This window comes from Theobroma cacao, chromosome 3 (genome assembly GCF_053813885.1).
Source record: "Theobroma cacao isolate CCN51 chromosome 3, ASM5381388v1, whole genome shotgun sequence".
Classification (NCBI taxonomy): Eukaryota; Viridiplantae; Streptophyta; class Magnoliopsida; order Malvales; family Malvaceae; genus Theobroma; species Theobroma cacao.
In genome coordinates, this window is record NC_142641.1 from 7,804,333 (window position 1) to 7,820,909 (window position 16,577).

The 16,577-nt window shown below is 33.6% G+C and overlaps 1 protein-coding gene across 1 annotated transcript; it reads right to left on the reverse strand.

Moving 5' to 3' along the window:
- Window positions 1-936: 936 nt before the first annotated feature.
- LOC18604392 (Molecular chaperone Hsp40/DnaJ family protein) lies at window positions 937-16,315 on the reverse strand. Its single transcript, XM_007036851.3, has 11 exons — window positions 15,904-16,315; window positions 12,832-12,900; window positions 12,428-12,523; window positions 12,209-12,333; window positions 10,845-11,040; window positions 9,720-9,895; window positions 8,833-8,962; window positions 7,043-7,203; window positions 2,072-2,145; window positions 1,868-1,961; window positions 937-1,247 (listed from the first exon to the last, which is right to left on the reverse strand). The coding sequence occupies exons 1-11, from the start codon at window positions 16,213-16,215 to the stop codon at window positions 1,058-1,060; spliced, it is 1,623 nt and encodes a 540-aa protein (XP_007036913.3). The 5' UTR covers window positions 16,216-16,315; the 3' UTR covers window positions 937-1,057.
- Between the last annotated feature and the right edge of the window lie 262 nt (window positions 16,316-16,577).

Genomic DNA, 16,577 nt, shown 5'->3' on the forward strand with positions numbered 1-16,577 from the left:
CCTCATCATTTTGTATTCACATGAAACTTATATGACATTGATGTGAAAGGTAAAAAATATCATAAGATCATAGTTCATGTCAAATTAATATGTCACATTATTATCAATTATGATATGTGAACATATTATATCAATGTTACGCGATATAAAAGGACAAATGACATTTTAACTAAATCAATTATTAATCATAAAAACTTATTTAACTCAAAATAAAAAATTCAACAGTTTATTTAATTTAAAATAAAAATATAAAGACTTAATTGAATACAACAAAAATATAAAGGTTTATTTAAATTTTTTTCAAATAATTTAAGAGTTTTTTTCGATATTATGCCTAAATAAATTGAAATTAAATCAGAAAATCGGTTTGGAAAGTGAAAAAATATTTTCAGTATTTTCTAGTAATTGGCAGAAGTAAAAACGGATGTGGATGTAAAAATAATTTCGAGGTCGACAGAAAAATCCTCTACTCCAGGAAATTGCCTTATGCCCTCTTACAGATTGTTTCATCTTTCGTATAGCTTCTTGATTTGACCTCTGACTAGCTATGGACTTATTTGTTTCAATTTTCTTAATTATTTTGAATCAGATTAAAAATATAAATTGGAATCAAATCCGAGGCCTCGTTTGGAAATTATAAAATTAGTTTTTGGAAAATGTTTTCAAAACTTTCTTGTGATTGGAAAGAATAAAATGGGACCTGGATGTAAAATAGTTTGGAGGTCAACAGAAGAAACCATCAACCCTAGGAAATTGTCCTGTATTGATCTTCTTCATTGCCTCTGGATTTGACCTCCGAATAACTATGGACTTATTTGTTAAAATTTACTTAATTATCTTGAATCAAATTACTTATAGATTTCAAACTAGAATGGCTTAGCTTCCGAAATGCAGTTTCGGGAAGCCAAACCCTAATCTGGAAATGCAGATTTGGCATTTATATGAACCTGTGATTTATACGATGTCAACAGTCGCATGTCTAATACAAGTTTTGAACCTGTTAGATTCCTCTAATTACTCATGTCTGGAGATCTCGTCTTAGTGCTCTTTTAGTTTTCTATGATGAGTGTTCCCTTCGTCTCAACCGCAAGTCGTTTTTGATCCTATGAGTACAGGTAAAGATACAGGTATATAAGAAAATCGCAAAATATGAAACTGTTAATACGAGATCTGGCTTGCTGCGAGACCACAGTGATGCTGATGTGACTGCAGTAATTGATGCAAACCCTTCTCCCGGCTGCCTTTGCCTGCAAGTTTTTAGGCAAATCAAAGAGGTGGATGAGCAACAAGAATAGACCTGTGTTAGAAGGGGAAAAAGCTAAGAAATTTGACATAATGAGAACATAGCATCATAGATAATGGGCATTGAATTCAAAACAACTTATATTTCTTGCATTTAAGCAAACACTGTCTCGAGGAATTCAAAAGCATACATCTGAATTCGCTGCAAACACAGAAGTTGCACATCTGATATCTCACATTAGATATTCAATGATGACTATTTAGACCATACCAGTGCTTAATAACTTTATGCACCGTATCTAATTTTAAGTAGGTAAGTAGCCCTCTCAGTTCCAAGATACCCTGACATTTTGTGTTTCAATTTAAATTCTGAAAACCCCAATGATCAAATTAATCTAAAATATAACATCCGAACATTTGACTCATTAGTTGGTGCATAATCCCTACTTAAAGAGCAAGGGTCGAATCCCCTTTCTTCCAATTAAAAAGAAATTAATCTAAAATGTAGGAGAATGAATGCCAAAAAAACGAAACAGACTCAGGCATGGATTTTCTTAGGCTCTATTTTGGAAGATCTAAGAATTCAGAAGCAATTTTATATTACAGAACTGCCAGTAAAATATACCCCAAGAAGGCCTTAATTGAGTTCCACAAAGATGAAACGCCATTAACCCTTTTGCTTGAAGCACACACTTTTGATGCACTAACTTCATTCATCCCTGGAAGATACAATCACATAAAAGAATAAATGAAACCAATAAGTTTTTAAAATACATCCACCAATAATCTCTTTCAATTAGGAAATCATAAATGGAAAAAGAGCCAATACCATCAGATGAAGCATAGCTTTTGCTAGATGCTTTGAGTGAAGCCAATTCCTCAACAAGTGCACGCTCTTTGTTACTATCATTACCATCATACCAAGTCTTAGGCTCCAAGGGCAAAAAAAACTCTCTCATGACAATTAGATAAGAAAACTATAGTGACAACCAAATTATAAAAACATATGTGTTTACCATTTCATGCTTAAGTGGTAGAGGCTCAGTTTCCCATTCAACCAGGTCAATTGAATGGGTAATATTATAGTTAAAAAGATGATTTTGTTATTAAATTAGTACATATATATATAAATATATATATATATATGTACACACACACACAACACACAAACACAAATATATATATATATACACTTAAACAAACTCTTAGGAGGTGTCTGTTTTGTCTTCCGATTAACATTTCATGTTTCACCCTCAGTGTTGTTGTCATTTATCAAAATTCGTCTCAATTATATCTAGAAATTGTAAATAAAAATAATCTTCCATTTTGCCTTGTCTTATGCTCTCTTATTTTCTTTAACTATTCTTTTGACAGATTATCGCATATTTTCTCATAAATCTTTGTCATTCTATGATGAGTGAATAAATAAGTTTACTTAATTTATTATCTTTTTAATTTCAAAATATTAGTTAAAGTATTAAACTCACACAAAGCACGAGCATGTTGCTAGTTCTAGCTATGAGAGACTAGATTAGTCTGCAGGTGTCTTCTATTATAGAATTAAAATACATTTCCTTTCACCAGGTATCCTATAAAATCTTGCTTAAATATCAGTGACTTAACAATGTATATCGGGCTTTGTCTCGTTGATAAGCATAAAAATCATTGTCAGTTACTTTCTCAGTAATGTAAAGCAAAAAAAAGGAAAAATAACACAGTGCCTGTCCACTTAGATAGCCTCCCGATCTCTAACATTGACTTAACAGCTTAGGGTGATATACTAGTTTTGACATGACACAACTAGTACGAGTATGATATGGTTCTGACACTGCATTGAAAATTTAATCATGGCTTCTTCATAGATAGATCAGACCAAAGTCAAGCTCAGGTGGTTGCAAAATAGACAAGTCAAGCTACTTGCGAGCCTAAGTAGCTCAGCTTAATGAATACATGAGCTTGACTTGTTCACCATCGAGCTACTCAAGCAACAAGGCTAGCCAAGTTCGAACATTTTACCACTCGGCTCAAGTGGCTCTCCAGATTAATCTAGCTTCTGATTACATATTTTATACAATATAAATAAAATATGTCCCCTTCGTTTCAAATTGAATCACTTTGCATTTTTATAAGGTCAAATCTAACCAACATTAACCATAATTTTTTGTGATACTATGTGGATTTAAAATTAAAAAAACTAAGATTTGAAAATTGATTTTTTAAATTTTAATTACACATGATATTATAATAAATAATGATCAAAGCATTTAGCCTTTCAAAAAAGAATACTGATCAAAGTTGGTTTTGTTTAACTAAAGAATTGTAAGTTGACATTCAATTTGAAATAGAAGGAATAATATTTTTTACATATTTTCAACTTTTACTTGAGTTTTGAATTGAAGCTCAAACTCATAACATGAATTGAGTGTCAAGGTCTTTACATGGATTGATGATAATATGTAATTGTGCCAAATCAAGTTGAGCTTGAGTAGCTCGATTAGTTTTCAAGCCAAGCCCAAGTTAAAAAAATAAAACTCCACCACGCTTGAGCCTTGAGTTTTTAATTGAGTTGTTCTAAGCATGGCACTATATCAACACAACTTCGCTTGGTTCAATTACCCCCCAACGTAGAGGTAAAGGTTGGAGGAGATCGAAAGTCCATTTTTGTTTGAGCACCATCAGTGCTGGTGAGAGCCAGTCCTCTAATAAGTTTCTATCAACTAGTATCTAGGCTCAAAAAATGGAAATAGCAAAGGTTAATCCAAGTTTGCACAAAGAGGGAGAGAAGAGAGGGAATTCAAGTCTGCAACTGAAGCTGCAATAGTAGGAAGAATAAATTGAGGGCATTGGCTGTTCTTTTATTCTAACTTGAGCTTGGAAAAGAAGTTGATATTTGGACCTAGATTTCATTTATATGTGGCTTCATCAAACAGGGTTATGGTGAAGGATGATGTCAATCTGGCCAACAGCAACAGGGTTAACAACTTGAACTTTTTTATGTTTAGGGCTCTTAACTAGTTGATTATATATGGGTTTTAGGTTATTGAAAAAAAAGTATTTAATTATTTTTAGACAAAAGCAATCTTTGAAATCAATAATAGTTAAAATAAATCTAATAGATATAAAGTTTTAAGAGAAAAGTTATTTCTTTTATTTTTGTTCAATACAAAATAAAAAGAAATCTTATTTATATGAGGAATTATATTTTTTAAATCTTCAAGACTTTTCAAGACATATCCAAGTATCTATTTCCAACTTTTGGACCCTTTTTAGTTGACTTTGCAAGTCGAAGTCTTTAAGAAAAAGGCAAGTCGAGTATATAGACACATATAGCATAGCTCATGATCTCAATATCAACCATTATGAATGACATTGTCATCTAAGGAACTGTTCAATGGCTACCTAACCTAATATAGCTACTCCTTAATAAAAAGGTTATGCAATTGTGAATGAAATTGTCAAAATTTAAATTTACCTGAAATTCCAACAAATAATAAAATCACATCATAATCAATGCATCAATCTCTCATCTAGTGAGTAGCAATCCTAAAATGATAGCTCTTCCTTAAAGAAATACCATCCATTATGAATGGAAAACATCCTAATTAATCTTCTCAGAAAGTAAAAAATAATCTAAAACACATTGTCAAGCATTTCATCAACTCTTCAAAGCATCAATGAGTAACTAACTACCCAAAATCATAGTAGGGAGCAACACAAGGATGCCTGAACGACTACCAAACCAGACATTCAATACCATTCCAGGTTTTAGTTCAAAAAGAGGTATGGTTTGTGTTAAGTCTTTTTTTCCACATGAATTGTTTTCGAGATTTGTTACAACTTTTTACTTGAGTAAGGCTTCCCACCTTATGGACAATCGATTTTATATAGGATGCTTAACGTGATATCACAGCCAATTTGTCTGTTTACCTGTTTATTATGTTAGTTGCTTTTTCTTGCTCTGAGTTCATTATCCCATGCATAAGACTTATTTGTCTCCATAGTTAGTATTAGGCCCATGTGTGAGAGAGATAGCTAAATGGTGTCATTCCATATCAGTTGAGTATAGGTTTTGATGGCATTCTATTCACATTCTACCTCTCCACCAATTGTCAATTGACAAGTTGGACACCTAAATCCGCTTGGCATTGAAGTGAGAAGCTGCTTTTCAACCTCACGCCAATGGCAAACAACCAAAAGATTTTGGCTTTTGAACCACATCACCAATTTTTTGTGGTCCCCGACAGCCAATAATTTATATCCTTGCACAACTCAGCATTTCATTTTTTAAAGCCTTTTTGGACACTTTAACTCATCACAACACTTTTTCACAGTAATGCCACACTCAAAATTTTAAATCACACTTTTCCAAGGCAGCTTTCCACAATAGTTTTCCAACCATACATTTAAATATGTAATTCACTGAACATGGTTGACAATTTTTTAATAATTTCGAACAGGATAAAACAGTTAATCAAGTACTTTGAGTATAGACAGTTAACTAATGTTTGCTGAAATTTTGTATCTTGAAGAGTAACTCATTAGAAAAGCATAGAATTTGGTTTTTCTAGTTAATAAGTCCTAGCCTTAACTGAAATTGATCTTGACAATTGCAGGATCCTAGATTTCAGATCTAGCAAGCAAAGACAGAAACAAAAGGAAATATCTCTTTTTTCTGTGATTTGTCCAAAAACAAAAAGAATCAAAAGTGTAGTTCATTGGCAAGTTTTAGGGACATGATTCGACATTGTATATTAGAGGAACTCTGCCAACCCTAGCAAAAGAAAATAAATAGTAAGAAAGTCCAACGACGACAACTAAATATCCAGTGTGCTCCCGTTTAGTTGTAAAACTAAACCCTTGCATCCACAACTAATGGTTTTTATGGAGTAGGCAAAGGATCAACTGATTAAACCCTATTAAGGTGGGAAAGCTAATTATGGAAAAGCTGTAGGAGACATTCACGTGGTACCCTAAACCCTGACACTAAAGATATTAAAAAAGAGATTTTATGACCTCACCTCATCGGTTAACTATTATTAGGATCTAAAGGTAATTGACTAACAGTTCACACCATGAACATCAGGGACTAGTGTAACCTGTCACTTCGAGACCATTTGTTCCAGCTAACTGCAACCTAACATGCTACTGCATTCAGAAGTTCATGTTTTGTCAAGTAAACAATCCTCACCTGGTGGAGATTCATGAACTTTTGCCTTGGTCTGTAAGAAAGAAAAAGAATACATATTTTCACAATCGGATGAAGAATCTCTCAGCGTTTTATCTTATTGGAGTTACTAGGTTATATTTGGTACGTTGTGTTGTTATTAGGGTTTTGGTTTAGTTTATTAAATACTTCAGTTATTTCAGTTTCGGGTAGGTTTTGGATGATGAATAAAATTGAGTATTGAGATGTTTTACCCTCTGTTGATTATTCTGGTTTTCTCACCCTACATCTTCTGTTTCTCCTCAATTTCCACTGTTCCTCTCTAATTTCTTCTGTCTAATTCTAATTTGCCATTTTATCTCTAGTTCCAGCTGTTCTACATCACAATCACCTTGTTCCAAGGCAACCCCACAAAGAAAGAATTCCAAGCTTTATTGTCAATGTAATCTCAGAATAAAACAAAATTGTTACCGTTCCCTATTGTAACTATAGAACCAAGTCTCAATAATAAGGTTACCTCAACCCTTCTTCTGGAGTGAAAAGAAATTTCGAAACAATGTCCACAGAAACAAAACCACTGCACCTGTAACTTTTGAAGATGCATGAAGGGTAAACAGGTATTACCCAGATAAATACCTGATATCTTTCGGGATCAGAACATTCACGATAAAGTGATGGTCACCTCTAACTGAAGGTTTATTGACATCTGGAATCCCCAGGCGTGAGAGTTTCACTTTATCACCAGGCTGAATCCCACAGGGGATTTGAAGATCTTTCATACCTTCAACAGTTTCTACCTGAAGTTACTTTAAGATTAATGATTAGAAATTAAAGATCAGAAAAGATCTCTCAGACACATAGAAAATTAGAGACCAGAAAGCTTAAATCTATGATGAGCTTGATCACACACAAACCTAAAAATATTAAACATAAAAATAAGTGTATACACGCTTAGCTTTGTGGTACTTGATATGAGCTCAAAACATTCAAAGCATGTGAATATGAACTCAAATATCTCAAAACAAAACTACTTTTAGTGGTTTTATCCTATATTGTTTAGTTTGGAGTCCATTGTGGCCTTGTATTCAACAAGGGCTCTCCCACAAATGCCAAGTCATTTTAGATTGGATGCCTAACATGATATCATAGCCCAAGTAGTTTGTTACCATATTTGTTCTTTGTAGCCCTAGTTTTTTAGTTACTTTGTCTTAGTCATTCCAGTAGAGCAGTACTTGAGAGAAAGTCCTTAAGTATTACTATCCCACATAGGTTTCCTTTGGAGTTTATTGTGGTCTTATACTTCGTTGGGCCTCTCAACTTGTTCCACCTATAGCCAATTCATTTTGAGTTGGATGCTTAACAGCTAAGCAAATGCAAAAAGGTTGGTTCTTGGGCCCTAAGCATCACAGAAATAGGTTATATTAAGAATGTGAGTTCTTAAAAAGTGATGAATACAAACAAAATCAGGCTTGTAGAAAGGAAAAAGTTTGAAGCTGAAAACCAACATAATCTTTTGAATCTATTTTCTAAGTGCACCTTGAAGCAGGGACAGTTCAAATGCCTGGGCTGCCGCGATAATACAGGACTCCACCTTAGCATGAGCTTCTTTTTTCAGGAATAATATGGTGCACTTTCAATTATTGTTTGCATGTGGAGTGCGCTAACTGTCTCCAGTTTGTTCAGACATAAATTAGACATAATCCAACCCATATTTAGAAGGTAAAGGCAAGCCATACCCAACCCCATTCTTAATTCACGCTTTCCCTGCAAGGGTTCAGAAAACAAAAAGTTGAAAATGGCATAGCTATCATCTTCAACTGTTATTTGTAACTCGTGATTTTTTTCCTTTGCTTTTTACTTATTTCATTATTTAAAATGAGTTATGATCTATGTTAAAAATAAAGCATCAAATAGGCTTCTAGAGTAAGTAGATTGAGGAATTTAAATGTGTTCCTGCCACTGTTTTGTGGGTTTATTTATGGTTCTAGCAAACTTAGTTAAAGCCTGTAAGGGCAAGAAAGAAACTTCTAACTTTAGCATCTTACAACTTTGTTCACTATCAGTTTGAAGCTTTATTTATTTTTTTTTATTTTTTTTTTGCCTTTTAAGTATTTCCATGTGATGTTTTCTGAGGTTTTGTGATGATGTGTGTACATTCGATTTCTGAACTTATGTTGTTTAACTTTTATACTAATTTAGTTATCAGTGGAAACTTGTATCTTCAATATGGGATAAAGCTATGCACACAAATTTTTATTAAATTAATTCTTTCTAATATGTTTTTAATAAAAAAAAGACTCCAAAAAAGGCTTACTTTTCTTAAACACCTTGCCTTATACATTCAATTTCTTAAACATAGATATACTAGCCATAGGCATTAAGGTTGATGATTAATTGAATAGGAGGATAAAAAGTCAAAAGAGTACCTTCACCACTGTCCCGAGTATTGCCTCGGTGTAGTCAACATTGATCTTTGAGTAAAGATTGAGGCCATCTCTCCAAATTCCTTGCTTTTCACGTATATGGAGGACTATGAAGAGATCACCAGCTAATCCCCTAGAGAGAGAGATGTGGTTGTATTTTCATAAGTTAAAAGTTTCCTTGCTATAATTAACATAATAAACCAGAATGTATAAGATAAAACAAAGGTTAAAAAATTTGAATCATTAAGATTTTCAAAATACAAAATGACCATGGGGAACAAGATAAGATGCCCAAATCTCAACCTGAATCTTTTTCTCTTTGTTTCTAATAAGAATGTAATGGCTGAGGAACCTTATTGTATTCAAAATTAACAAAAAGCTGTACGTCTGAGCAATCACCGTCCACTTTTATAGCATTAACTTGGATAACAGTAAAAACAAATGAAAAGTTGAACAGCAAATAAATGACGGAGAAAACAACGTGAAGAGTCATTTATACCAAATATTGAAAAAACAAATGATTCATGAACATGAATAGTTTCAAAAAAAAAGGAAAGACAAGATACAGCAGCTTGAACTGACAGGAGAAATAGCCTCTTTCACAAAACAGAAGCCAACAGAACCAGTATTTCTAAGTTTTAACACATGCTTCACTTCTTGATATTGCTTTCCACTTCTCTCAATTCCACCCCTAAGATCAATCTTACTCAATTTGGGTGCCATTAGCCCATTACATAGCAGAAACCAGAGAATCACGGTAAACATCTACAGTCAACTCACCCAACTTCAGATCTCCAAATGCACTTATCCAAAAAAAAAAAAAAAAAAGAAAAGATCTCCAAATACAAAGACCGTACTAACACCAGCAAAATCTCAACTAGATTATATACCTTTTCTTATCAAAATTGCCCTCTCCTTGTATTCGCATTGTGGAACCGTCACTAACACCAGGCGGTATGATGACTCTCATACTTCGTTTCACCTTTACTTTACAGCTGCCACCACATCTTCGACATTTATCAGTGATTATCTTGCCATTGCCACCACATTTTGAGCAAGTAGAAACCTAGAAAACATAAGGTATGATTATAGAGTATATGCCAAAGATAGGAAAGGAATTCTAAAATTATAGGAGGGTCAAGTAACATATTGTTAAAGTTAAACAATTGCACCTGTGCTTACTACACTTATACTGGACTAAATGTCTTAACCTATGAGCCTATGAAGCATATGCAATGCCGGCTTGAGAGCATTAAACCAAATATGCAATCAATGACAATAATGGGGCTAGCACAAATATAAAACTCATGAGAAGGAAAAAAAAGTAAGCATGGGATAAGATTATTTAAATCTTAAACTACATGGTACAATAGAAAAGGCAGACACTTATTAAGTCTCAAACCAAGAGGGGGAAGGCTTATGACTTTAGAAGTACACAAAGCTGCATCATATTATTCCCAAAAAGATAACTCTCTGCATTTAGGAATCATCAATTTGGAGGTATAATGCTTCTTTCAGACTGCAGATTAGCCTTTATTGACATAATGGAAATTGTAAGCCTTTCCTTCCATATCACACTGTCCCAACTGCTTGCTACTCATCCTAAAGTCATACTAAAGCAAACCTGGAACCAAGATGTGATCACTGTCAAAAGCAAAAATAAGAAAGGGAGGGATGGGATGTGGCAAGCCTATTTTTGACATATGTCACAACCCTCACTCAACCTCAATAATTCTTATTCTTTTCTTTTTTTTCCCATTTTAAGTGAAATTTCCAAGTTCAAGACAGACTTGAGCTTTGGTGCCAAGGAGCTCAATAGGCAGCATGGATTAAACTTATGAACTCAGGTTCCATATAAAGTATGTAGATGGTAAGATAAAAAACTACTAAAGTTCCCTCTATAAGTTGGCAAGAAAACCTCCAATAGAAAATAAAAATTTAGAAACAAGAAAACTTTAAGGCTCAACAATTATGGCATCATCAATCACTTTAATGCTGTCATCATGTTAATGTACCTGTGATACCATTCCAAACGGAGTCCTTTGAGATTTCATGACCACTCCTCTACCCCCACAACCACTGCATGATTTTATGCAACTACTAGATTTAGCACCTGTTCCACCGCAATCATCACATGTTTCAAGACAGGATATCTTAATTTCATGCTCTCCTCCGTACACGGATTCCTCAAAGTTCAAATAAAGGTCATACCTGCAACATTATGAAATTCAAAGTGAGAAAATGAGAATTATGTACCAAAAAAGAGGGTTGCTGCCCCAAATCAGTTCAGATAAAAATTAATTGCATGGGGAACTATAGCTGATTGCAAGTAGCAGCAGTCTTGTCACAGTTGAAGGACGGTCAAGTTATATGAAAAGAGGAATGTTTGAAGACAAAGGTTCCATCAGTTTCAGCAGAAAACTTGTGGAAAAGAATATATATTTTCATCAAAAAACATTGTCCCCAAAAGAAAACAACTGCTGTTACTTGGTTTAGGGGCCTAAAACATAAAAGACAAACATGAAAATGAACCAAATCCCAAAAAAAAAAAAAAAAGAATTAAATTAATTATAATCCCATTGTATAGTTACTAAGAAAAAAATAAATTACAAATGCATTTAATGTTTCCAAGGGTGCCCAGAATCAACTTCACCATCATCTTTACTATACTTTTTAACCACTTGCCTATAGTCAATAGGGTATAGGTATATAATCAACAAGGCACATGAGAGCATATTATAGACAATGCAACATGATTTGGTATAAAAAGACTTCACGGCTGATTACAACACAAACAAATTTTCTTTAACAACCCAAGCTATCAACTGAAAATAAAAGTTTTGAGACACATTGAAGCATATTACGCTTAGGGTGCACATTGACCCATGTTCCACAGAGAGAGAGAGAATCAAAGGCACATTAATCATTAAGCCTAAAACAAGAGGAGATACATTTACTGCCAAGTAATTAGGATAAAGGGTGTATTCTGTACTTAATATTTTAATATAAATATGTAGGAGACCATGGCATTGGTAGACTGTCTAGTTATTCTCAATATACGCTCCCCCACAACATTCATTTTATATATAAAAAAATAGAAGTTAAAAAAAAAAGATGTGCCATAAGGAGTTGCCTCAATTTTTTAATTGATCATATGCACCATTCTTTGACTTGTTCCTAGCTTCACTAGAGCCTCATTTAGTAACTGAAAGTAAATGATGAAACAAATGGCAAACCATTAGAATGCATGTTAAATTTGTTATCAACCTTATAAAATATTATTTCACTGCTAAGATAATGGGCCACAACTTTAATATCAGAACAAGAAGGGCAGCAATAATAAGTAACAGCCAACAACAATCATCCAAGTAGATGTTACCGAATGTCAAGACTGTTGTTTCCCTTATTTCTCAAATCGAAGCTAAAGCCTCCTGGTTCACCCATTCCACCAAAGAAACCATCTGAACCGCCAAAGAATGCATTATACACTTCAAATGGATCAACCTAAAAATGAAAATTTGATCAATCATAAAATGTGAAGGATAATCATGCATCATTCAATACTTGCAGTAAGCAGTAGAATTCACTATGATCTTACCTCTGGTGAAGCACCACCTGATCCATCATATCCTCCTTGTAAACCTGCCTCACCAAGGCGATCATATAAAGATCGTTTCTCATTATCTGATAGGACCTACATAAATGCTTCATTACAACACAACATGAAAAAGAAGAATAAATTGCAAGTACAATACCATCAATAGAATCCAACAAAATTTATACTGTTTTATCTACCGCCTCAATTAAAAAATTATGGAAACTAAGAAATCTCAGTGCAGAAAACCATACTAAATGAGTGAAAGACTGAAGATGAACAAAATGACAACAATAAAATTTTATCATAGCGACTGAAAACAATGCAATACGACAAGGAAAAGATTTTGGGATAAAAAAATAAGAATACTAATAGACAAAGCAGCATTTTAAAACAATAGTAATTACCTCATATGCAGCACTAATCTCTTTGAACTTCTCTTCTGATCCAGGACTCTTGTTCATATCTGGATGATACTGTTTCAAAGGATATATCAATTATTTCACAAGATGTAACCTAAAGAATCAATAAGTGAAACATATACTCGCATAGTCCAATAACTTGGACTTGACCTAGCAGTTCTTAACCCTCCAATGAAGGATCAACATTCAACGTCTAATTCCCTTATCCCCCCTTAGCCCTATTAGATTTATCAAAAATAAAATAAAGTAAAATAAGTAGGAATATACCAAATGATCAGAACTTGTGCCAACATATTTCCTATTCAATCATTTTCAAATTATTCATGTTGAGAGAGTTTTAAGGCGAGACTTGAAAGTACAGTTTTGCTTCAAGTAACAACAATAAAATACTCGTTTGGCGAACCAAGAATGTCTTTACAAACATATGCAATATGGGCAGGTCTGTCCCATAAAGAAACAACATTCGTTCTATATTCCTACACAAACACTTTGCTATATAAAAGGAAAGGGAAATAGGGGAGGGAAAGAAAATATCAGAAGACTGTTGAAAACTCTCTTCTTTTCCCCTTTTTTAGTCAAGATTGTGGAAATAGAATGAAGGAGAAAAGGAGCTACCCAGTGAATATATTTACTATTGTCTTAATCTTTATTAGTCCATCTACTTTTCAGTTAATCCTGTCGTAACCTAGGGAAGTCTATCCACCCAAATCTGTTGCAATCTATAGCTTGTTAGGTTGTTGCTATTAAAAGAACCAGAGACAATACAATTTCCTAACATTTACTAGTTTCTCTAGCACAGTAAAATGATTTCTCCTTACTTATTTCTTTTGGTGGGGTAATCCAATTGTTGGTTGCCAATCTTTCTTGACCATCCCAAATGGTAGGATTTGCATGAACTAGCCCAAACTGTGGGCCAGCAGCCTTGCCTCCCAACCTTCCCTTCCCCGCCCGCCCCCCCCCCCCCCCCCCCCCCCCCACCCAAAAAAACAAAAGCAAAAGAAAAGAAACTGTTCAAAATCCCAATGCATCAGAGACAAATTTAAAGCTAGCCATTCTTAGGGCTCCATCAATTGAGCAGTTTTATAAATCTACAATAATACAAGTTCTTTTTGATTGCAGATCCTTCTCTTCATATCTTCTTGGACCAGCAAAGCTGTCTCTCAATCTCTAACACAAGTTTCTTCTAAATCCCATCAATTGCAATGCAAGGCAGGCCTTTTGAATCTTATTCCAAAATCCTGTAATTTAAGCACCTCCTATAGTTAGTTTACTGCATACAAGTATTTTTGCATCCTGGCACCTATCCTTGTTGATTTTCTACAATCATATCGTTATTATGATGAAAATTCTAGCAAAAATTCTTCTTATTTGTAGACATCATTTCACCCTCAAACTCCGATAACTATACATCCCTTATTCACAAAACAAAAACCTGAAATTCCTGATCTCTTAAGCCAAATCCATATAAGCTGATCATCAGAAACCTGGCCTAGATTCAAACCCAGATAGTCTAGTGCACTGGATGCAATAGAAAGTTTTTTAAAAGATAGCACTAATAATTTTAGGGTTTTTTAATTATTTTTATTCTCCCCATAATTAAAGAGACCTCGGTTTTTTCTACATATTAAAGAAGTGGATTTACCTGCTAATAAGACAATGATGTCACTTGACACTGGCATTAGAGCCAAAGAGAGTCCATAGCTTCAGATCAAATTCAAAGACATTGAATGCAACTAAAATACACTATTCCAATTATCTAGAAGCTTGTGCGGATATCTCAGAAGAACACTCACTATTCAAAGCAACTAGTTGACTGGCATGACATCAACTTGAACTCTCTCTTTGAAGCAGTTTTGAATGAGTTGAATTTTCTCAAACTTGATAACTTGACTTTTCCCTCTTTATTTACTCATTTTCTCTTGCTTTAAACATAGTTATATAAAATAAGGATCATTTCTTACTCTTTCTCCGCATGTACAGTATACTAAAGTTGAAGAGCAGGCATTATTATTAGAACAGTGCCTGGTTCTTTCTGCATTTTCACCTGTTTTGAGTACCCTAATTGGCCAAGGAAGGTAAGCACAGTTTCTACTCTTTAAATTTTCCTATTTTTCTGACTGTAATGTGCCAATAGTATTAGGCCTTGGTTCTTTCTTTTTACAAATTTAGGCTTCTTTCTCACACAACTTCTTAGTTTCTTTTTTTTTCTTTTTTAGCTTTAATTCTCAGCATCTTTAATGGTCTTTTCTTTTCAATATAACAAAATTGCAACACTTGTAACTTAAAACTTGCCTAAAATATCCCATTATAAAAAACTTGCCTCAAGTAGTTCCTTACCTCTAATTCCACAACATTAGAATAAAAATCAGTCAAGTAGAATAATTGAGAGATTTATGAGTTTTACTATGAAAATTGAGTCCAAACATTAGGAATTTATGGTATGAATAAGGCAAAAAAAGAAAACATATTAAAGATATTTTATGAAAAAATTAAACATAGAAATCGAAAGGTGACAACATCACTTTTTAATAGAGAATGATATATGGTAATGGTATGTAAATATTAAAAATTGGCATATTTTATAACATTTGGGAAAAATTTTTAAGCATCTTCTTCTTATCAAGCTTTCAATTACTTAAAATTTTGAAGGGTACAACTCCTTGATTAGGAGTTGAATCTATAACCAAGTGTTTCTTTTCTTTTTTCTTTTTTTATACTTTGGATTAAGAAATCATATGCAGATTGATTTCTAAAATGGTTAATCTAATATCAAATCAATCAATTAATTAATCCACTATTTTATATTTCTTTTCAATTCATTACATTTATGATGCAAATAAAATTAAAAGAGAAATTGCCCGCAGCAATGCAATGCGTGTTTCCAAATTTCAAAGTTCAATCACTTTCACTATTATTTGTTGTCAACAATCTACAATCCTTCAGAAGCAATGAAAAGGCAAATCCAATGATTGAATTTCGCCAAGCAAAGATCCAATAAAATCTGCCAAAAGATAAGTAATAGGCAATTGCAGACAGTGCAACTCATAAAACAAATACCTTGCGTGCAAGCTTCCTGTAAGACGCCTTAATCTCTTGCAAAGTGGCGCCGGGACTGACGTTCAAAGTGGTATAGTAGTCAGAGCCAGCGGCCCTGATAAGGCCGCTGCGACGGCGTTCCCTCTTGATGACACCAACACCCAAATTAGGGGTGTTGCAAAAGAATTGAGATTCGCTGCAACCCAAGCCCAAATCAAAGCTTCTACTGCCACTGCCAATGCCATGATATACAAACCAATTGTGTCGTCTAATTGAACAGCTTTGAATTGGCAGGTTTACATTGGCATAGAAAGGAAAGGAGATTATGGGCATTTTTTTCCTTAAGAGGCTTAGGATTTTGCGATTTGTTGGGTTTTTGCTCTTTCAACGAGCTTTACTTGGCTTGCTGGCTGCTCACTCTGCTAGGAATGTACTCTTTTTTCAACAAAATAAAATATATATTTTAATTAGCTTTTAAAACTTTTTATTTGCGAAAAGTATCCACTCACATTTTGTCCAATTTAATTCATATATTCAAAATTAAAAAAATTTAATTATTTAATTTTAAAAATTATTCTAATTTAATCCCTTTCTTTAAGCTAATTTGACCATTAAAATGCATTACATAAGTATTGACATGGCACTTACGTGGCACATTTCGATAATGTAATAATGGAGAAGTGACTAACACGCTG

Excerpts from the sequence above, each read along its gene's own strand:
- LOC18604392 (XM_007036851.3), bottom strand. The coding sequence starts at position 16,215 with ATGCCCATAATCTCCTTTCCTTTCTATGCCAATGTAAACCTGCCAATT. Across the intron at positions 12,524-12,831 it reads AGATTAGTGCTGCATATGAG|GTCCTATCAGATAATGAGAA; the intron begins GTAATTACTATT and ends GCATTTATGTAG. Across the intron at positions 1,248-1,867 it reads TCAATTAAGGCCTTCTTGGG|GCAAAGGCAGCCGGGAGAAG; the intron begins GTATATTTTACT and ends AAAAACTTGCAG.